Source organism: Lissotriton helveticus, chromosome 1_1 (assembly GCF_964261635.1).
Source record: "Lissotriton helveticus chromosome 1_1, aLisHel1.1, whole genome shotgun sequence".
Lineage (NCBI taxonomy): Eukaryota > Metazoa > Chordata > Amphibia > Caudata > Salamandridae > Lissotriton > Lissotriton helveticus.
In genome coordinates, this window is record NC_136057.1 from 1,452,964,497 (window position 1) to 1,452,987,902 (window position 23,406).

Here is a 23,406-nt window from a genome sequence, read left to right on the forward strand (position 1 = left end):
GGTTAAAAAGTACGTTTTTAGATAGCCCGGCAACGTCTGTCTGAAATGAAACTGAGACAATTTGTTTTGTTATTGTTTTTTTCCACATTGACAGGGGGATAGTTGGGTTAGTGAGAGGGGTTGGTTCAATCTTTAGTGTGGAAATGGCGAGGTGCAACTGTTTATGCCAAGGGGAGTGTTCGTCCTTGAACGCAGCTTGTAGTTGCTCTTTCAAAGATTGTCCTGGTGCTCGTAAGGTGTGTATGTAGAGTTTAATTAGGTCTCCCAGGCAGTAGAGGTTTGCACATGTCAGTCCCAGCTCGAGTCTCATCCTCGACCTCCTCGCGTGCTGCGGGACGGAGAAGATTTTCTTATAAGCTTTTATTTGTAAATTTCCCAGAAATGCATCAATTTTCCCGGGAAAGGCCAAGTGGCCGTAGGTCACTGCAGGTAGTAGTTTGGCCCGTAGCACCCTTAGGATTGATTCGGCTGAAGGGCTGTGCTGAAGACGATACAGGCGCCTCAGGCTGTAAATGATCCCCATACCGTTAGGCCTTAAGTGTCTAAGGTGTGCTGCTTGGTTTGCCCTAACGTTAAACCAGACTCCTAAGTAGTTGTAGCTGGTGCAGGTCGCTATTTGTGATCCCCCTGCTCTCCAAGTAAGATTTTTCCTATTTTTGTAATTCCCAAAGATCAGAATTTTGGTTTTGGATTCGTTCATCAGAAGATGGTTCTTTGTATCGTATTTATTGAGAGCGGTTAGCGACCTTTGCAGTTGGATTTTCGTGTGATCCATGATGATAATATCGTCGGCATATTGCATTGTCTGTAGACGCAGCCCGCCCAGTTTTGGGGCGGCCAGGGCTGCGCCTGCCAGTTCCTTTGGTAGGTCAGCGGTGTAGAGATTGAATAGTAACGGGGCAAGTACAAAGCCTTGTTTTAGGCCGTTTTCAATTGCAATTTTTTGGGATAATGTTTGTGCACTTGTTGTAATCCTAACCCAAGTGTTGTGGTGCAAGGATATCAAGGTTGAGAGAAGAGGAGGTGGTATTCCCCAGGAATTTAATTTGTTCCACAGCGTCCCTCGATTGACTCTGTCGAAGGCTGCGCTGTAGTCCACGAAGCAACAGAGTAAAGGTGGCTGGTTAGCCAGGGTAGCTTTCCATGACAGGTAGGACAGTGCTATTATGTTGTCCATCGTGGAGCAGCCCGCTCTAAAGCCTGACTGGGAGTGAGGCAGGATGTTATTTTCGCTGGCCTAATTTTCTAGTTCCGTCAGTAAAACACGGGCGTAGGCTTTGGCTTCAATGTCCAATAAGGCTATTAGTCTATAATTGGCCGGATTTAAGTGATTGCCCTTTTTGTAGATTGGATGTAGAATTGAGCCCTGCCAGGAAGGTGGAATTTTGGCTGTGAGGAAAGCATGTGCAAAAAGGGGTGTAAAGAGTTCTGCCCAAAACTGCCGACATTTTTTTAAGACTGCTGCAGGTATTCCATTTCGCCCTGGTGCCCCATCATTCTTCATGCGGCTGATGATCTTACTTATTGCCTCTTCAGGTAAGGCCAGACCCGGGGTATTTCCGTTGAGTGGAGCTGAAGGCGTAGGGGTCAGTGAGAGCTCCCTTACCCCGCCATTATAAAGTTGATTAATGTGCTCCACCCATACGTTCAAATTAAACACAACAAAAACCTGTTAGATATTTGTTGCAAAAAGATATTAAAAAAAGGTTCAATACAAGTCAGTTTAAAAAAAAGCTGCAGTAGCTCAGAATATGTAGAAACATGCAGAAAGATTCAAACTTTTTTTATAACTATCCAAGGAGTGCAAAAAATAAACATGTTCTTTCTGCTTGCCACTGCAAGATAGAAAAATGAAGCAGAAGAAAGAAAAGCAATGTGTCGTTATCGTTGCTTTAAACAGCTACTTTATTTATGCTCCATGGCCTTATCTTCCTTTCATTTAAGCTTCTGGATTTGGCAGCAGGCATTGCGACTTCAGAACTCAACTGTAATAGTTTATTACAGTTGAGCACTGATGCCTTTTCTTTATAATTGGTGACTGGGTCCCAGGAGCGTAACAAAGCTTGAGGGGGCCCCCTTCCAAAGTACACGGAAGGGCCTCTCCCCTCGCCCACCACCTAGCACTTTTGTTGAGGAGGTCCCCTGGAGCTCGGGGGGCCGCACCTCGGGGCTTATGTTACGCCACTGCTGGGTCCGTCACAAGTCGCAGGTCATAAATAAATTAGAGACCGGCTTATGTACAGGGATTGCAGAATCTAATGGATTATATAAGGTATAAAGTACCCTCTGCCATACATTATAATGAAACTGTACGTTCTACAGGAGCTGCTTTACCTTGCAGTGGAATGAGGCAGAAGACTGAGTTCCTTTTTGAAGTCATGGACATTCGAGGTGACTTACAATATCCTTTTAAGTTATGGAACAGGGTATTTTACTTCTTATAATAGAAGGTCCTACAAATTACCCATCCCCCCAAAAGCTTAAATCCTTAGGGGCAGATTTACAAGCCCCTTGCGCTATTTTTGCGTCACTTTTCCAATGTTAAAAGTGACGCAACAGTGGCGCAAGGAGCTTGTAAATCTGCCCCTTAGTCTCTTGCTCCTGCAGTTGAATATGGTTGCAAAAATAAGGAATGCATTTGGACTCTGTTGTTCAAAATTATACATGCCCGTATAAAGATGGTGCATTGTTGCAAACCCCCAAAGTAAGCAGTTTAATTTGTCACTTTCCTAATCAGTATCAGTAAGATGTGTGGTGACATGCAGAGATTCATGATTTTGGTTAATGAACTGAGACTGTAGAAAATGTAAACATGATGCCACAAGTGTCTCCTTTCTGCTAATGATTTTTTATTGCAGGTACATTGATGAGTACACTTGGAAACTTTTTGTTGTTTACATTGCAATTCTAATTCTCCTCCTTGACCTACATTTCACCCTGGCTGTTGACTCCTGCAGTAGACCTTGTGATGTCACAGCTCAACTGCAACGCATTATTACAGTTGAGTGGCAACATCATTTTCCTATCATTTTATTATGTGATGAGACAGCTAGACAGGAATAAGAAATCGGAGGCACGGTTTTATACCGGTCGCCAGTAGGCTGTTATAGTTAGGACCCAGTTTCCATAGCAATAGTGTTTTTTGTTTTGCCAATAACTTTGGCACCTTTTGACGAAACTTCACAACATTTTAAAAACTTGTACGCTAATTTGTTCAACTGCTTTGTGGGACAGTCTTTGGATGGTTCGTCAAACGGGGGCTTAGAAACAGGAGGGGTATTTTGAACACGACCACACCCCGAACCACTGGGCGCATTACACCAAATTTGGCAGAAAGCTAGCTGTTGGTCAAGTAAGTGTGATTTTTGTGATTTGGTCTAAATCCTTTCAATAGTTTTAGAGATATCATCTGAAAACCTAATTTGTATATCTAGGGACACGGACTCTCTGCGGATCCACCCGCAGTAAAAACATGGGTGCGCACACCAGAGAAGGGTCCTGATTGGCTGGCCGGAACCTGACAGAAAAGTTGCGGCTGTCATTTTATACATTGGAAATCTGTTCCTGGGGCTGAAAAGTTGCTTGTGTACTAAACAAAGGGGTCAGTTGAGAGCTTTCCTGACCCCTTGTGTATGTTATAAATGAGAGGAGAGCATGTTTAATGGGTAGGAAAGTGCCAGAATATTTTTTGCCACGTCTGAGATCTGCAGAGCTCTCATAGGGCTCAGCGCGGCCCCCCAAGTAAATCCACGACAGAGCCGCAAACCGAATATACATATATTCTCTCACATCACACTCTGACACCCATACACACCCACACAGACACTCTCACACTCAGACGCTCTAACACCCACTGTGACAACCAGATAGACATCCATACTGACACTGTCATACCCAGAGAGACACTCTCAAACCCACTCTCACACCCATACAAACACTCCCACACCCAGTGACACACAGACATTCGCACATCCTCTGTAACACCCACCCACACACATACATTCTCACACCCACTCACACATTCAGGCAAGCACTCTCACACCCACTCTGACACCCATACAAACTCTCTCACACTCACACACAAACACTGACACCCATTCACACACACAGTCATACACCATCTCACAGATTGACAGAGACAGTCAGACATCCATTAACAGACACACTCAGATTCTCACACACCCTCTCACACACCTAGCCACAAACACACGTATTGTTAGAGTGATGAACCACTGACATAACCAATAAGACATTCTGTAGTGTTAGTGTAGTGTGTATTGGGTGAGTGCTTTTGGTTTGTGAATCCACAATGGATCCCTGGATTCGCATGAGATTTAAGGAATTGCAATAGAACATTTTAAAATACTGTCTTTAGTGAAAGGGTTGGCTCTACAAAGAGCCTTTGTGTTTATGATGTGTAGATGATAACTACACATACTATAGGATGCAGTCTTTGAAGTTCTTCAGGAAGTCCCTGTTGCTTTCTCTGTCAAGTGAACACCATTATTTCTATAGATACCCTCCATGCCAAAGAGTAATTTGTTGTTGTAGATGGAGCTCATGTTGTGGTCTCCGAGGAATGCAGAAACAGTTCTATCAACATGTTTTCAGGCTTTGTTTCTCTGTGGACAGAATTTGTTTGCCCACTTCCATTTCTACCTTTGGCAAATGTTAGAGAACACCAAGGCAGTGTGAGGGAAACGTGTCATTAATTGGGCAAAGGTATCCTTCATTAGGATTTCCAGTCCAACCCCAGTAAGTGTTCTGAGGTCATTGCCACCACAGTGCCAAAGCTTGAGGTCTGGATGTTAGCAAGCTGCAATGCTTTCTACCAAAGGCAGCAATTGATGCCACTTTAACCCTCTGGCCAACCCAAGTAATGACCACATTAGGCAAATCCAAGTCCTTGTTAATGCCACTCTTTCTAGCACACTATCTAGCCCAAAACACAAAGCTACGACCTAGAATCCACACGCTAACCATTTTAAAGGCAAGAGGAGTAGCACACAGGAGAGGATTTGAGCAGAATGAGACAGTTTTCAAAATAAAAGTCAGTTAAAATGGAGGACAGCACCTAATTAAAAAAAATAATAAATATGATTGTATGTTGTAAATATGCAGCAAGCTAAAATTAGGTAGTGATTTTGAGAATCATATAACTAGATCTGTGATTGGTTCTGGATAAAAAATGTTATGCTATTTGGGGATATGCTTATATTTCCAAACAGTCAACCGGTTCTTGATAAAAAATGTTATGCTATTTGGGGATATGCTTATATTTCAAAACAGTCAACCACTCCTGCCGTAGTTGAATTTGAAGCTAGTATGCTGAACCTTTGAGCTTCTGATACAAGAGAGTGTTCCAAAGGGGTTTGCTATGGAAACTGAGTTAAAGCAGTGTGGAAGGAAGGGTTCTGAAGATACTATACTTTCAAATGAAAAAGATGAGAGGATTAGACACATTCCTTATTCTGGAAGAGTTATTTTCTAAATCAGTACTTTCTTATAAAGTTAAATATAGGTGCAAATTTATAGTAGTATAATGTTAAATGGTTTAACTGACTACTGCATAGATTTGCGAATCGACCGCGAAGTTATACGGGAACCATGCCGAGCTATGCAGAGGATTTAAGGAGCAAAACAACTAAATTGGGCTTCTTCGCAGGAAACATGGAAAGGGTTAAAGAAATACTGACTATTAAAAAAAATAAAGATGAAAGGAAGCCTGCGATTTGTTAACTAGAGCAGCATAAGTAAGAGCACATGTGGAGGAGTAGCCATTTTACCTGCTTTTCTACTGAGAGAGGAGGTGGTTTACAGGAGTTCTGGCTGGAGATTTCAAATGAAAACAGATGTTACCAGACATATAGATAAAACTGAGAGAACAGCAAATAGTACTACGCACCGCCAATATCTCCTACCACATGTATGCAGATAGCACCCTGATCTACATCAAAATCTCTTCCCTGAAGGAGATGTTTTCCCTGAATGAGACCTTGAAGTTGACGGTTTAATGGCTCACCTCTAACCAGCTCAAACTAAAAGCACAAGAAACAGAATTCCTTCTAATCTCCCCACCCAAAACAAACCCTGACATTTGGGAATGGACTAAGTTGATCACAGCCCTAAACTGCCCATCCGACCATAGTGGACTCTGCCAAATCCCTTGGAATAACCCTGGACGGCAAGTTGAACATGCGTGACCACATCAACTTGATGGCCAAAACCGCCAGGTTTCACCTGTACTATCTAAGAAAACTAAAACCTTTCCTTGACACTCCCGACTTAAAAATGGCAGTCCAGGCACTAGTTATCTTCAGACTCTAATATGGATGCTCTACCCTTTCTGGCCTACCCAAGATCTCCCTGGCCCATTTAAAAGCCTGCCTCAACGCTGCAGCCAGACTCCTAACAAGTTCTAAAACATTCAACTAAATCTCATCACATCTGAAATCTCTGAATTGGCTTCCCCTTGAGGCCAGAATCCCACGTAAACTGGCATGTATCACTCACAAGGCTCTATACACTAAATTCCATGCATTTCTCACCCAGAAACTTGTGGTATCTGGAGAAGCCAGACACTCTCAGTCCTCCACAGACCTCTTGCTCCATCCTCCGTGCTTTCGCAAGGAAAAAACGTACAATCGTGCATTCTCTGGGGTCGCACCAAGAATATGGAACTCATTCCAGCCCGCCATTAGAAGAATTCCGTCTCTGGCATGTTTTAACAAGCATTAGAAATGCAATCGGGCTCGGATTTATTTGAGTTTGAGCTAATGGCATTGTAAATGCCAATGTATTGTTGCTATGTGTTATGGAGTGTGTTCATGTGGTGTGTACTGCCAGTGATCTCCTTGTGAGTGTGAGAATATTGCACCGTTACTGCCTGTGATGTCCTTCTTGTGAGTGTGAGAAGCTTGCACCTCTGCTGCCTGTGGTCTCCTTGTGAGTGTAAGAAGCTTGCACTGCTGCTGCCTGTGATGTGGTTCTTGTGAGTGGGAAAAGATTGCACCTCAGCTGCCTGTGGTCTCCTTGTAAGTGTAAGAAGCTTGCACAGCTGCTGCCTGTGATGTCCTACTCACTACTCTACTCACTACTCTACTCACTACTCTACACTCACTACTCACTACTCACTACTCTACTCACTACTCTACTCACTACTCTCTACTCACTACTCTGCACTCACTACTCTACTCACTACTCTGCACTCACTACTCTACTCACTACTCTACTCACTACTCTACTCACTACTCACTACTCTGCACTCACTACTCACTACTCTACTGACTACTCTACTCTACTCACTACTCTACTCACTACTCTGCACCCACTACTCACTACTCTGCTCACTACTCACTACTCTACTCACTACTCTACTCACTAATCTGCACTCACTACTCACTACTCTGCTACTACTCACTACTCTGCTCACTACTCACTACTCTCCACTCTACTCACTACTCTACTCACTACTCTACTCACTACTTTCTACTCACTACTCTACTCACTACTCACTACTCTACTCACTACTCACTTCTCCACTCACTTCTCTGCACTCACTACTCACTACTCTACTCACTACTCTGCTCACTACTCACTACTCTGCACTCACTACTCTACTCACTACTCTACTCACTACTCTACTCACTACTCACTACTCTACTCACTACTCTACTCACTACTCTACTCACTACTCTGCACTCACTACTCATTAATCTGCACTCACTACTCTACTCACTACTCTACTCACTACTCTGCACTCACTACTCACTACTCTGCTCACTACTCTACTCACTACTCTACTCACTACTCTACTCACTACTCACTACTCTACTCACTACTCTGCACTCACTACTCACTACTCTGCTCACTACTCTGGACCCACTACTCTACTCACTACTCTACTCACTACTCACTACTCTACTCACTACTCTACTCACTACTCTACTCACTACTCTGCACTCACTACTCACTACACTGTTGATTTAGCTGCTACGCTATGTTTTAGGGCTCTACTCGGGCATAGATAGCCTTCCCGGGGGCGATGACTTTGGCCGCCATCTTGGGGGAAAGGCAGGGTTTGCGCACTAGCGGTCGGGCGAATCACGGCCCGGGCGCTATAAAATGAAATCCATTTCCCGTCCGCGCACCAGAGGCGCACCAGAGGCAAGCCCGTCTGGGCCCATCCGGGCCCGACCGGGCTTAGGGCCAGTTATTATGCCTGTGGACCCTACTCGACAGATCGCATACTCTAGGGAAGAAATCTTGCTGCTACAAGATAAGAGTGGCCAGTGGTGCCGCCAGTTGGACTGTTTTGATAAACAATTTTGTCGGTGTAAATTCTGTCCCGATTCTATTTCCGTTAGGAAAAATGGTAAGGAGGTCTGTAGGGATCTGAGGATGGCATTATTGAACTGCAGATCGCTACCAAAGCACGCGGTAGAGATCAACCTACTGATTGAAGAAAGCAACCTTGATTTGCTCTTCTTAACTGAGACATGGTTATCCCCAAATTCGGAGTTTGATATCACCACTGCTCTTCCAGGTGGATTTCTCATTCAGAGTCAGCACAGGGACCGAGGGAAGGGAGGAGGTCTCGCTATAATCTATAAAGACACTTTTATTTGCAGAATTGAGGATGGTGGCATCTCAGATACAGAAAGTGCTCGTTTTAGTATCCAAATAACTCCTACCAATTCCCTTTCAGGATTCCTTATCTATCGCCCGCCAGGATGTATAAAACAGTTTGCAGGATCCCTGCTGGAAACTACGCTAGCAACGGCAGCTCAGTCACCCAACTTTCTGGTTCTGGGAGACCTGAACCTGCACTTTGATGATCCTAATGATAAGGTGGCCTCAGACCTCAGCTCAGATCTTAAGGCTTTCGAAATGAAACTTCTAAATAAAGAAGCTACTCATATCAGAGGACATCTGCTGGACCCTATTTTTTCAAATAGTAACCAGCTTATAGCTAGACCCCTCATTGCCCTTGCCATGGTCTGACCATTTTGTGGTTCCATTTTCATGGAAAATTTGCACAGAAGAGAGAAGTGCTCCTCGCTCTCGTATATTACAGAGAGCCTGGCCAAAACTATCGTTGGAAGAACTGACACGTACCTTAGAACAAACGGCCCCTGTGGTAGAATTAGATCCCCTGGTGGCAGACATAAGCTTTCAGAACTGGCTTAACGACTCCCTGAATGCGGTACTGCCTCTCAAAATGGTCACCAAAAAAAGTAGTACTTTTAAATCACCATGGTACACCACAGAACTCAGAGACCTTAGAAAAGCCTGTAAAAAGTCGGAACGTATCTGGAGGAAAGACTGGGCAGTTAACAGCAAAGCCTCCTATCAGTCTGCCCTGAGACTATATAAAGCTGCACGGCGGAAAACTCAGGCTACCTTCTTTGAGAAAAAAATTAACTTATCTGCCAATTCCTCGAAGGAAACTTTTAAAATCATTAAGCAACTTCTTAAAGTCCCTGCTCCGATGATTGATCAAGAATATACTGAAGCAAGGTGTAACCAGTTAGCGGAGTTCTTTAACTTCAAGATACAAGGAATCCTTGATAGTCTACCACAGACTATCACCACTATAGGTGATGACACCCCCCCACCCCCGACCACTGGCCCCTGGTTGGATGCTCTCAGACGCATTACCAAGGAGGATTTTTGTAATACGCTATCCTCCCTGAATAGTGGTTCTCCATCTGACCCGGCGCCTATGTACATCCTCAAACAAATTGCAGATACCATTGCCCCCCTTGCAACAGAGTTGTTAAACTCCTCTTTCACCAACGGGGTGGTGCCACCCAGCTGGAAACAGGCCAGAATTAAGACACTCCTAAAGAAACCGGGGCTTGACACTGCCGATTTAGCCAATTTTCGCCCGATCTCTTTGTTACCTGGTCTGGGCAAAATTGCTGAAAAAATAGTTAATCAACAGCTCTCAGGGTTCTTGGAAAGTAATGGGCTGCTGAGCGACTCTCAAACGGGTTTTCGCCCAGGACAGGGCACCGACACAGCCCTCATAGTGGTGGCTGAGGAGGCAAGGTGCATCTTAGATTCAGGGGGATCAGCAGTTCTGATCCTCCTGGATCTGAGCGCTGCATTTGATACGGTGGACCATGAAATATTAGTCCACCGTCTTGCTAGGCTGGGCATTGCAGGATCAGCCGTGAGATGGCTGGAATCCTTTCTGAATAAACGATCATTCAGGATTTGGGAAAATGGTGTCATGTCTAAATCTACTCCCCTCCAGTGTGGAGTTCCCCAGGGCTCGTCCCTGAGCCCTACCTTGTTTAATGCTTATATGGCCCCACTGGAGGAGGTGGTAGCCCCTTTCGGGATTAAATCCGTCACCTACGCAGACGACACCCAATTAGTCGTCTCGTTGACGCAACAAGTGGGATGTTCGGATAACCTTTCGGCCTGCCTCACCGGAATCTTCTCCTGGATGACCGGTTCAAAGCTCAAATTGAACAGAGCAAAAACCGAGATCTTGAACCTGGGCCATCAATTTACATCTCTGCCCAAAGCTTTTTGGCCGCCCTGTATGGGCGAGCTGCCTCAACCAAAAGAGAAAATTAAAAGCCTAGGGGTCTGGTTTGAGCCCGAACTAACCTTTAGGACGCATGCCCAGAAAGTCGCGGGCGTGTGCTTCGGCCTGCTTCGGGCAGTGCGGAAAGTTCTCCCCCTCCTGCCTTTTCAGTCCAGGAAACTACTAATCCAGGGATTAATTTTATCCAGACTGGATTATAGCAACGCTCTACTCCTGGCAGCGCCGGAAGCCACCATTAATATCTTGCAGCGGGTGCAGAACGCTGTAGCCAGGATGCTTATGGGGCTCCAAGAAGAGCCAAACCGTTGCTGAGAGCTCTCCACTGGATTCCAGTTCGTGAGCGAATCGCCTTCAAATCATCTTGCATTGCCCATAAGACACTTCAAGGCAAAGGTCCTCCGGCCGTGAGGAGCCTGATTCGTCCCTACAGACCCTCTCGGGCCCTCCGATCGGACTTGGATAATCTTGCCATAGTTTCTAGAGTGAGGAAGGCCCGCACAGGAGGCCGCCGCTTTTCTGTAAATGCAGCAAAAAACTGGAACGCTCTCCCTAGGCATATTCGGACTGAACCATGCTATCTTAAGTTCCGAACTTTTCTTTTCCCTAAAACCCCTTAAGTTCCGGTTCCTTTAGAGTTTTCTGTTATCAGTTAGGTAGCGCTGGGACGCTCTAGGACAGCCATGCGCTTTACAAATCAAATTTCATTTAATTTCATTTCATGTGATTAAGCACAGTGATTAAGCACTTTTTTTGTACTTTGCTGCAATTTGCGGAGTGCGAATTAGTACAAACTATGTATACTCCGTTAGCGTAGCGTAGTACTGCGCCCAGGGTTATTTAAAATTAGATGTGGGTGCTTGCTTATAGTATGTAATTTAATAGTAAGTCATTTACACACGCTCATACAGTTAGACCCAGTTACCTTCTACAAAAGCACTTATGTACCCACACACATATAGCCACACATTGACTGCCACACTTCCATAAGACCATTCACACACCCATTTACTTACCTGTACATTCAAGTTTGAGTACTAGTTTGCCCTTGCAGCCTGGAGGACATCCACAGAATGCAATCTGCACCGCATGAAGAGTTTTAAGAGGACTACTTTAGCACTCTTGAGAAGGAAGAACCCCAATTGTAGTTGACTTAGACTCAAGGCTCCTAAGGGTACTGGCTCTGAGAAGGAGGAAAAGAGTAAAGAATTGACTGGGAAAAGGTTCCGGAGGAGAGAGGGAATCTCCCACAGAGAGAGTGTTCCCTAGTGGATTCAATGCAGGAAGTAGTGTCTCCTCCCAAATCCTGTCACATGAGGAGCTTCAGGACAGACAGGCTGAGTGGGTCTGAGGCTGCAGAGGAGAGAAAAGCTGAGGCTGAGAGAACCTTGGAGGAGAAAAGGGTCTTTTTTAGTTAATAAATTCACTGTCAAGGAGGTGAACTTGAAGGCCAAACAGGTGGGAGCAAAACGTCTGTGCCCAGTGCAGAACAAACAGTCCATATACCGAGAGACTTGGTGGCTGACTGTAAGGAGGGAGGTGATATAGACAGGTTGTTTCATGCATATGAAATAGCTCTAGAGGTGCAGAGGATCTCTGAGGAGGCTTAGGGAGTTGGCCTTTAGAGTCATTCCTGGTGATGGAAGGGGCGCAATAATGGCCCTAGAGAAGGGGAAGACGTTGAGGTATCCCATTCCGAAGGAGGCCCTTGTCAGTAAGCATGAATTCACCCCAGAGGAGTGCAGGTTGAAATACAGGGGCAATTAGAAATTCTGTCACCAGTCCTGGGAAGATTTAGTGGGGTACTTCTGATATGTTTGTAAAATGTACTGTTGATTTTCAAGAAGCTTTTTCTAACAGTTTTAAACTTCTTCTTTTTTTCAAAAACAACTGTGAAGAAAGAACTGGATTCAGGAAACATCCATAACAACGCGGGCATTACCCCGAACTGCTATTATAACGCTGCTATTACAACGCAAGTCGTTACAACGACTTGCGATGGAGGGCGCTGTAGGATAGGGAATAGTTTAATTTTCTATCCAACACCTTCCCTACTGTCAACGTGGGCTGGAGTTGGAATACAAAATTAAACTATTCCACTATCCAGCACCCCCCAACGCAAGTCGTTGTAACGACTTGCGTTGTAAAAACTGCGTTGTAATGGCATGCGGGGTAAAAACCCGCGTTGTAATGCTGTACAACCACTGGATTCAAACTATGAAAAACATGACAGTTTAATGGGTAGCTAAGAAAACAATTACATATTTCTGCTGACAGTACTTTGGACATGAATCTGAATGGAAACAGTGCTTCCTGCTTTATGCGTTTTTCCTCAGAGTCTTTTGGAATGGTACATGTAATATAATGTTCTTTGAAAGAAAGTACAGAGTCATCTGTATCTGTTCCAAATTTAGGTACATCTTTTTCCCAAAACAGCATATGAATATGAGGAGCACCTCTTGCTTGGTACTCTTTTTATATAAAGAAATCAGTAACTTATCAAGAAGGGGATTGTTTTTGTTGTGGATGAAGCATACTTTCAAATTTGTGTTAAAGCACCTGCCAACATTTGCTGCATCCAAAGAGCAAAGTTCTCCTGGTGTCTTGAGTTTGATGTCTTTAATGGTACAGTTTGTTTTTGTGAAAAAGGTATGTAAGTTATCCCATATATATTTTGCATAGCTCAGAGTTAGAAAGTAAGGGCATGATTTGGATTTCTGCGGACAGGTTACTCCGTCACAACGGTGACGGATACCCTGTCTGTTGAAATGTAAATCCCATTATGGGATTTATATTTTGGCGGACAGGACATCCGTCGCCGTTGTATTTCGGGGGATGGGATATCCATCACCGTTGGGACGGAGTAACCCATCAGCCAAAATCTAAAATAGACCACGTTTTTTTTAGTACAATATTAATGATTGTTTTTTTCCCCATTGTTCATTGATGATTCTTTAAACAGTGCATTATTTTTGGTAAATGAGTATAGAACCTGGAGACATGTGGACTATCCTGCTGCACTTTGTTTGTCTTGCATTATTTAGTAGCGGCCTCTATCTGGAATTTTTTTTAAGTGCTTCTACATGGAAGTTGTCCCATGTAAATAATACTTTCTAGTGCCCATGGATAACTGCTTGCTACAAGTGGATATTAGCAGATATTTATAACCTTTTTAGGTCTCGTGCCTAGTGTTGCAGTGCGCAGCACTGCTCGCGCAGCGAGAGACTCTTGTAAGGGGTTTGAAAATGGCCCTAGGAATCGCATACGCTTGTGCGTGTGCTTTTCCTTTTGGGCCACGCTATTGGCCTTTGCGTGCGTTTTTTTATCAAAGACAGCACGCAATTGGCCAAAGGCGGACGCATTGCTCCGCCATGGCCTATTGGTGTCTGTTACGCGCACCGCTGCCATTTGGTTTCAATTATCGTGCCCAGACACGGGCGCCATAATTGAAACCACATGTGTCGCTGTGACGCGCGCGCACCACTCGCGTGCTTGTATGTCAACGTGACGAAAATACCAGCCGGGGTTAATGTGTAAGAGCGAGCGTGGAGGGAGGCACTGATCCCTGGAGGTGTTATAGAAAGCTTGCGGGTAAGGTGAAGGGTAGGTCGTTAAAGTGCGCTATCTCCTTTTTCTGTTATTAGAAGTGGCAGAATTGTGCTATGAATCATTAACAAATCAAAATACATATGAACACTGTTTGAGATAAACAAATTAAAACATTAATGAACTCTAGCCAGTCTCGAATTTAAATGTGCTAAAGCAGTGTTTTAATAGATGGACTCTGACATTAGTGATCATTTTGTGATTGCAACGGGCCCCTAGGACCAACCACTATATTATAAAAGCATAGACACCGCTATTTAAAGGCAATGGCTAGGGCAAAGCTACTGGGTTAACAAAACATATGCATAACCATTCAGTCTTTCATCCTCCCAAGCTGAGAATGATTGAGTTTGGGACTGATTGTACCTGTTTAAGGGTCAAAGGAAAGGTCATACATGATGTGGTGCGTACACAAACGTTCAATAACATTTACAATTATTGTACAATGCGTAACGGGAACTGTAAATGCTTATATCATGATACCTTGAAAAACCTCCCCTTTAAACACTAGATCACACTATACCGGAAGAGGGTGGCGTTCGTGGCGCCATTTTGAGCGTTCCAATTCCTAAAAAAGACAGCCAATCGGTTTAATCAGCAAAACACTGCGCTTGTTGCCATGCTAATAACTCTCCTTTATCTCCCACCCCTCATACTTACTGCTGTAATGTGGTCAGTTCCACCTGCTCAGACACTTGTTCCACACTTTTAATCCAGCCCGGTGGACCTTTCCCAATGTATCGCTGCCTCTTTTCGGTTTTGTTCTCCACAACCGTGTCCGACTGTGCATCGAGAACCCGGAGGCCTATTTCTTGAGGCAGCTGTTTATTTTTGTTTGAAATATCAGTGTACTCCCAGCAGGAATTAGGAAATAAATGCCGGCTTAGCTAAACAATGCCTGCGCGGCCAGTGCGTTTCCTTGCATTGTGAGCAGGCCCCACTCTTCGTTCTGTGGCCATTTTAAGCTGAGCGCCACCGCAGCGGGAGATGTATTTTTAAACGCGCTTCACTGTGCAGCGTATAGATCTGAGAGAGTGCTGCGACTGCAGAGAATAAATAAACTTTGTCACTGGCTGCAAATCCTCGAACTCAGTTTGAGGTGGTGGGAGCTAGCTTGAAAGAACGACACACAATGTGCCACAGGACAACATCAGTGCATTAATACAATCACGCAAATTAAGCACATCTGACTAACTGAAAAATGTTGGACGTCTTCTATACATAGCCGGAACCACACCATTTTATATGAAGAAAAAAGGTTTAACATACTGTAGGGTTTTGGAGTTTATTAAAACAAATGCCTTAAAATGTAGATTATTACAACACACTTTTAAATAAGCATTTGCAATGCAATAGGTCTCGCATTATTAAAGTTTGAGCTATTGGCATTGCTAAATAATGCCACACAAATAGTTCAAACTTTAATAATGGGAGACCTATTGCATTGCAAATGCTTGTTTTACCTTGATGGTACCTTGATGGTATTGTAAGATGCTTCAAAACATCACTTTGTTTTGTGCTTTCTGATGTACTTGTGCACACAAGTGTAGTTATAAATAGTTAAATATGTTATGTTATGTTTATTTATTGTTTGATTTTAATTGTTTTGTAATGTGTTTTAGTTATAGGTCACAAAAACACCCACACAGGTACTCATACATAAACTAGCACACCTATAGAGTCATTTACACAGGTACTAAAACACCCACACATACACTCATACAGCCACTCAAAATCCCATAAAAGCCAGTTACACACCCATTTACACATGAAAACTGCTACTTAGATAGACTAATACCCCTATACAGCCATTCACAGACGACTCACACACTCATACAGTAACTCGCACACCAAGGCACACACTGATACCGTGATTCATACACCCAGTTATACACTAATACACCCACTCTCAAACCCGTACACGTACACAATACAGCTACTCTCATACCCAGTCATACACTGATGCTAAAACTGCACAGCGACTGACACATTCATTCACAGAACAATGAAGCCAATGACACACCTAGGCACTCGCGGATACAGCCATTGACAAGCTCAGGCTCACACTGATACAAACTCTGACACACCTAGCAACATACTGATACAGCTACTGACATACCCAGACGTACTCTGATACAACTACTCATACACCCAGACACACACTGATACGGAAACTGACACACTCAGGCACATACTCATACATGCAATGACACTCCCAGTCACATATTTATACAGCCGCATAGACATTCAAGCAAACACTGATTAAGCGTCTCAAATACCCATATATATAACTATATACGGATACAGCCAGTTATACACCCAACCACACATTAATACAGGCACTAACACAGCCAGGCAAACACTAATGCATCCAATAATACACCTAGGAACACACTGATATATACACTGACACACCCAGGCATACACCAATACTGACACAGCCAGGCATACACCAAAGCAGACAATGACACACCCAGCTAAACATGAATGCATCCAATAATACACCCAGGCACACACTAATGCATACACGGAGACAGCCAGGCAGATACGCATCCATACAGTAACACACTCAGTCACACACATGATGCATATGCTCACACATCCAGGCAGACACTGATGCATGCACTGGCACAGCCAGACACACACTAATACATACCCTAACACACCCAGGCATACACACATGCATACACTGACTCACCAGGGCACACATTGACTCATACACTGACACACTCAGGGACATAGCAGTGCAGACACTGACATACCCAGGCATACAGCATGCAGACACTGGCACACCCAGTCAAATACTAATGCATCCAATAAGACAGCCAGGCACACACCGATAGACCCAGGCATTCACCGATGCATGAACTGACACACCCAGGCATATAGCAATGCAGACACTGACACACCCAGCCAAACACTAATGCATCCAATAACACACCCAGGCATTCACTGATGCACACACTGACACACCCACTCACACTGATACAGTCACTGACACATTAAAAACACTGAGTTAGCTCTTTATTTGACCCAATTGTGGTTCTAACAAGAATCGGTTTTTTTCCTAGAAGGTTTATTTTAACAGTTTTTAAAGATTTTTTACAAAAAGTGAACAAGGTAGTAAATAGGGTAAGGATGGGGAAATGCAAAACAACAACTTGCTTCAGTATAAAAAAAAATGTTGTGGTCATTGGAAGCAACAAAAAAAAACTAACAATAATGCGTCTTCACTATATCCAAGAATGGACCCACAGAAGACATTTTTACATCAACAAGCATGTGGCATTTCGCGCAGTGAATAACCATGTCACTCAGTTCTTCACAGGCAGCTGGTATTGTAATGAATGCAGCTGAAGATGGTTCTCCCAAAGCTGCTGTAGAGGTCGACTGTCCGGCTGCACATGCTTTCTCTCGAATCATCTGGTAGTAGACCCTTTCATGAATTGTTTTTAATTGTTTCCACATGGAACTTGTCCCATGTGAATACTTATTTGCAGTACCTTTGAAGAATTGCTTGCCGCAAATATTGAACCAACATATTTTGCTATTACCTTCTTTTACCCAGAAGGTATTGTAAAGTGCTTTCACAGATCACTTTCTTTGCTGTGAGGTGGTGTCTCCTCATCCTCAACAGGTTATGGATGCTCATCTTGAACGGACGATGTAGCTTGAGCCATTGTGTAAAAGCAGAGCACCACTGGTTTTCAATCCTCCTTCTAGAGACTTCACTGGAGAAGTAACTGCATAAGGATGTGGTTTTCCATGTGCATGGGTAGGGTCCTAACATATCCAATCAAAAGACAAGGTTTGGGCGTGATTTTGAATGAACTCACGAATCCGGGCTGTAAATTCACAGCTTCATGAAACTCATAAAGTGGGTAACTTTGTTGAAAAACAAATATAAGGTGGTTTATATATACTTGTAAATATGTTCACACTGATGTATTTAATGACAATGGAGGGGTGTACATATTTAAAGTAATTTTTTATAATTTTCGTCGAATCTGTGGATTTGGACTTACAGATTTGTCCCAATCACGTGACTGGGATTAGCAACCATAGAGTAGTAGTCCGTCTACATTTCCAGACCCACGAATAACTCACCCATACAGCCACTAACTCGGCCACTCTCTAACCCATATACCTACTGACACAGCCCCTCACTCACCATACAGTCACTCACACAGCCACTCACTCACCCAAAACAGCTACTCACACACCTACTTATTCACCCCTACAGTCACTGACAACCCCACTTACTCACCCATACAGCTTTTCAACAGAGCCACTCATTCACCCTTACACCTACTCACACACACACAACCATTTACATACCAATTCACAATCCATACAAGCACTCACCTGTCCACTCACTCACCCATGCAGCCACTCACACACACACTCACTTACCCATACACCTACTCATACTGCCACTCACCAATACAGCCACTGACACAGCCACTCAGTCACCCATACAGGCAGTCACTCAACCACACAACCACTCTCACACCCACTCGCTCACCAATTCAGCCACTCACACAACCACTCACTCACCCATGCAGCTAGTCACACACCCACTTACTCACCCATAGAGCCACTCACACACCCACTCACACACAGATACAGACAGTAACACAACCACTCAGATCCCATGTTAGAAATGCCATTACGTATTAGTAGTACAGAAAGTATAGCAATTTAACTTATGTAGTAGGTTAGTATATATCTTTGTCTCAGAAACGTTTCCAAATATTTACACGTACTGAATGATGGCATCAGTAATGTCATTTGAGATGGCATCAGTGTTGTACCTGACCATGTCATGAGTAATGTAAAAGGTGAGGTCATAAGCAGTGCAATGAGGCGGTTTAATTTATAGTTAGCTTAGATAATTATAACTGCTGGATTTCACTGCTTTTGTTTGAGTGAAATCGGAGCCTAACTAGAATGTCCCTGTAACCTTTGTTTTTTTCCAGTGAGAGTAAGTATATATATATATATATATATATATATATATATATATATATATATATATATATATATATATGTATATATATATATGTATTTTTTTTCCATACACAACCCAGCATTCCAAAAGCACACAAGTGGCAAGCTAGCTTAGAGCCATGGCATACAACGCTGCGTGCTGGTGTGCTATAAGGAATACTTATTCAAAGTTAATATGTGAAATGCAATCAACCTATTATAGAAGTATAACCTCCACAGTCAATTGTTTTAGACCATTAAAGCCAATATTATAGCAGACATAATGGTATAGATGCTAAACTAAATCCCCAAGATCCCACTTTTACCTAGACAAGGGCACAGTGAATAATGAGGCCGAACCCTCTGCAGTTCAGGCATGTGAAGGGCAATCCTACTTCAACACACACTGCTGATCTACACCTGGATGGGTACCTGTAATCCTGGAATAGCAGAGGGCGGCGTTATTAGACTTTGCTCGATGTTTGCATGCACTGGATGATGTGTCGCTCGCCAGTAAACCTCCATGTATTCGGCCAGGTGCTCACAGGCGTCCTCCAGCTGATTCTCATCTAGGATGACATCAAACATCTCCTGCAGGAAAGGGAAAGGGGGTGCAAAAATGTCTGAGAATGCACATGCAATAAAAGGACATCAAGAGGTTCAGCCATGGAGAGGACGAAGGGAAGGAACCCGATGGGATGAATAAGTGGGAAGAACAATGAAACAGAAAGACTTAAGAGGAAACCAAAAACAACTATTAATAAAAACAAGAAGAAGATAGAACCAGCTAATAAGAAAAGTATTAAGAAACAACCAAGTTAAAGGCAAGGTAAAGGAACCAGACAACATGATGGAGACAAAGAGGCCCTTGAACAAAAGGATGAGGACAACATGAAAAACAATTAACAAGAAGACCAAGAAAGAACCAACAGACAGACAATAGAACCGACCCATAAGAACAGGACTAGCATGAAAGCATCTAACAAGATGACAAATAACCAAGAGGGAACCATCCAACAAGCTAAGGAGACTTTAGTACCAGCCACAAATAAATATCATAGAGCAAACTAGACTAAAACTAACAGTGATGCAAAAAAATAAAGTACTCACAAGCCATAAACAAGAGAACCACCAAACTTGACTATCATTAGCAAGGGAAGCAATAAATTTAAGATAAAGGTAAGACCGAATGGACCAAGAATTAAGTGGGCCAAAATTAATCCCAATAAGCTCCTAGCGGATGTTAATGCTAAATGTGGAGCAGAGATAAGTTATTGTTTAAGAGATGAGATTAGCCCAGAAACTGTGCTATCTATGATTAGCAAGATAAATATAACAATAGAGGGATTATTGACTGGAAAGAGTCGTAAACACGGGGCTAAACAAATTGGTTGGTTCAACAAAGATTGTATACAAGCTTTGTCCTCACTAAAACTTGCTCTGGCAATAAAACCAAGAGATGTGGAACACATCAGGGAAAAGCGGCATATATATAAAGTTACGCTAGAGGTACGGAAAAAACAGCTACAAGATGAGGCATGGTATAATCTAGACATGGCTGTAATTACAAAAAATAGTAAACTTCCGTGGGAGACCATTAACTGCCCTTTTTTAAAGAATGACAACACACCCGTAATATCTTCCACGTTAACTGCAATGCATGGATAGAGCATTTTTCCAAGGTTTTTAACTCAGATGGGCTGTTTTTAGACTGTGAAACAGATACTTATGGCAAATGGCCGACTATCCCATTATCTATTAGTCTGGATGCGGTTCAGGCAGGACTTGAGAAGAGTAATGGTGGCAAGACCCCGGGGCCGGATGGTGTGCCGGTAGATCTATATAAACATGAGATGGACTTATGGGCACCCATCTTAACACGTTTTTTTAATGCTGCAATTGAATTTGACCTTCCACAGACTTGGGGCCAATCAATTATCGTACCCCTTTTTAAAAAGGGTTCAAGGTCAGAGGCATGCAACTACCGTCCCATCTCCCTTCTGGACCCCTCGATTAAAGTACTAAGTAGAGTCCTCCTAGATAGATTAGAAACATGGGCGGAGGAGGAATCTATTTTATCACCAGTACAGTACGGATTCAGGAGGGGGATTGGTACGATGGAGCAATGCATAAACCTTGACCTTATTATTAACAAATTTACAACAGTTAAGGAAGGAAATATTTTTTTATGTTTCGCCGATTTAAGTTCTGCTTTTGATTTGGTTGAACACTCACTTTTATGACCTGTCTTATTAGAAATGGGTGCACCAAAAGAGGTCATATATTTCCTGGCCAGACTGTATGAAAGACTGACATGTAAGGTGCGCTTCGGCATTGCCGGCGAGTGCACGCCGTATTTTAAAGTCAATAGAGGCATAAGACAAGGTTGCGCTTTAGCACCACTTTTGTTTTCTTTATTTATTAATCAGATAGATTCACTACTTAGAACGACCGCCGTGGATGCACCTCTAATTGATGGTAAACCTATCCCAATTCTGCTATACGCAGATGATGCGGTTCTTTTATCACGCACCCAAAATGGCCTTCAATGCCTCATTGACAAATTTCAGACATTCATAGCCAAATGGAAATTGTTAATCAACAAAGATAAAACTTTTATAATGACATGTGGGAAGAAGACTAAACAAAAGAGGACCTTCTTTTTAGAAAATGTAAGGTTAGAATCCGTTAAGAAATTTTGTTACCTTGGCATTACATTTTCTGGTGACGGGGGATGGACCAGTGAACAGGAGAGTGTCCAGTTAAAAATGGTTAGGAACACCAATAGCGTTTTTAGATTTGCCGCCAAACTGGGGAGCCGCAGAATAAAAGAGATGATCCATATTTATAATATGAGGTGCTTGTCATCTGCACTATATGGGGCAGGTGTGTGGGGACATCATACTCATAGCTGTAGGTTGATTCAACAACAGGAAAATCTTTTTCTAAACTGCTTGCTGTGTAACCCTGCATCTGCTTCCATTGAGCTCATTCACAGGGAAGTAGGCTTACACTATATCAGGGATCTAGCTGCCCTGCGCCCACTGACCATATGGCGGTCTATATGGTTCAAACCCGAAACTAAATTCACCCAAGGTGTAATTAAGGATTGTCTAAAACTGGAACATTGTATGCGTATACCTTGGCTCAGGCACATCCGGTTCTGGTACAAGCTAGTCTTTGATTTGGACCCTTTTTTAGATATGGAACAGGGTTGTTCCCATTTCAAAAAAAGATTTGAAGGAATCCTTTTTAGAACATGTAGGGAAGGTCAGGGCTGTCGAATATGCAAATCAATGCACCTTCGCTGTTTATCAGGAATATAATGTTAAAGAAGGCTTTCAGCAATATTTGACAGCGGTTACAAGAAGCTCCCACCGTTTTGTATTGACACGGTTAAGATTAGGCACTGTGCACCACCTTGTGTTCTTCCCTTATACCGGACGGAATAGTATCTTACCTTGCCCATGTGATGGGATATCCAAACAGAGCTGTTGCCATTTTATGCTTTTTTTGCAAATTTTATATTTTTTTAAGGAAACTGTATTTAAAGCCCATCTTTTTAAAATATAATAAAAGAACAACTAAAGATGCACTGCGGATAATGTATCAATTGAATAGTACGGATATATTTTTTTATGTAGCTACATATATTTCAAAATGTGTATCGACAAGGAAATCAATTATTATCTGATTATGAGTTACCCGACCCCATCATAATATTTTTTAGTAAGAGAAATGAGCCTATATACAATTATTAGCACAGGTCACTTTAATATTGCACTTTCTGTACTGGGACTATTGCAGAAATTATATTCAATACTTAGGAGTTTTATATTTGTGTCTTTAGGAATTAATATAAATAATTATCCCTAGGCTGGCATGAATTACTATATTGCGAATTTTGCAAACTCGTTTAATATGTTTTTTAAATTTACTTGTCTTTGGAGAATAATGTCACGCCCCCGTACAGATTCTGAAAGGCTAAAATCATTATGGTAAATTGAACTCCCTTTATATGTACTACAATGTATAATTTTATTTTGTCTACTATATGGTTATATTTTCATATACCGAATAAAGCATTTTGAAATTGAAATTGAAGATAAAGGGAAATCAACCAAAAAGATGTCAAATAGAGAATTAAATTAGTCAATACAAGAGAGTTCTGAATCAGCACCACAAGCAGAAGACAGAAGCAACTGAGTAAGCAGTATAGATGAACGGATAAACAAAGAAAAAGATAACAAGAA

General features: G+C 42.8%; 1 protein-coding gene across 5 annotated transcripts in view; it reads right to left on the bottom strand.

Annotated features, from left to right (window-relative positions):
- The window catches only part of CACNB3 (calcium voltage-gated channel auxiliary subunit beta 3), a 462,560-nt gene that overhangs the window by 187,100 nt on the left and 252,054 nt on the right, over positions 1-23,406 (bottom strand). For all 5 annotated transcript variants that reach the window (XR_013610293.1, XM_078685908.1, XM_078685900.1 and 2 more), the window contains one exon: positions 19,586-19,744. Coding sequence is in view for 4 of the 5 variants with exons in the window: in XM_078685908.1 (XP_078542034.1) it covers positions 19,586-19,744 (159 nt within the window). In the remaining variant the exon portion in view is untranslated. The remainder of the gene's footprint in view (positions 1-19,585; positions 19,745-23,406) is intronic.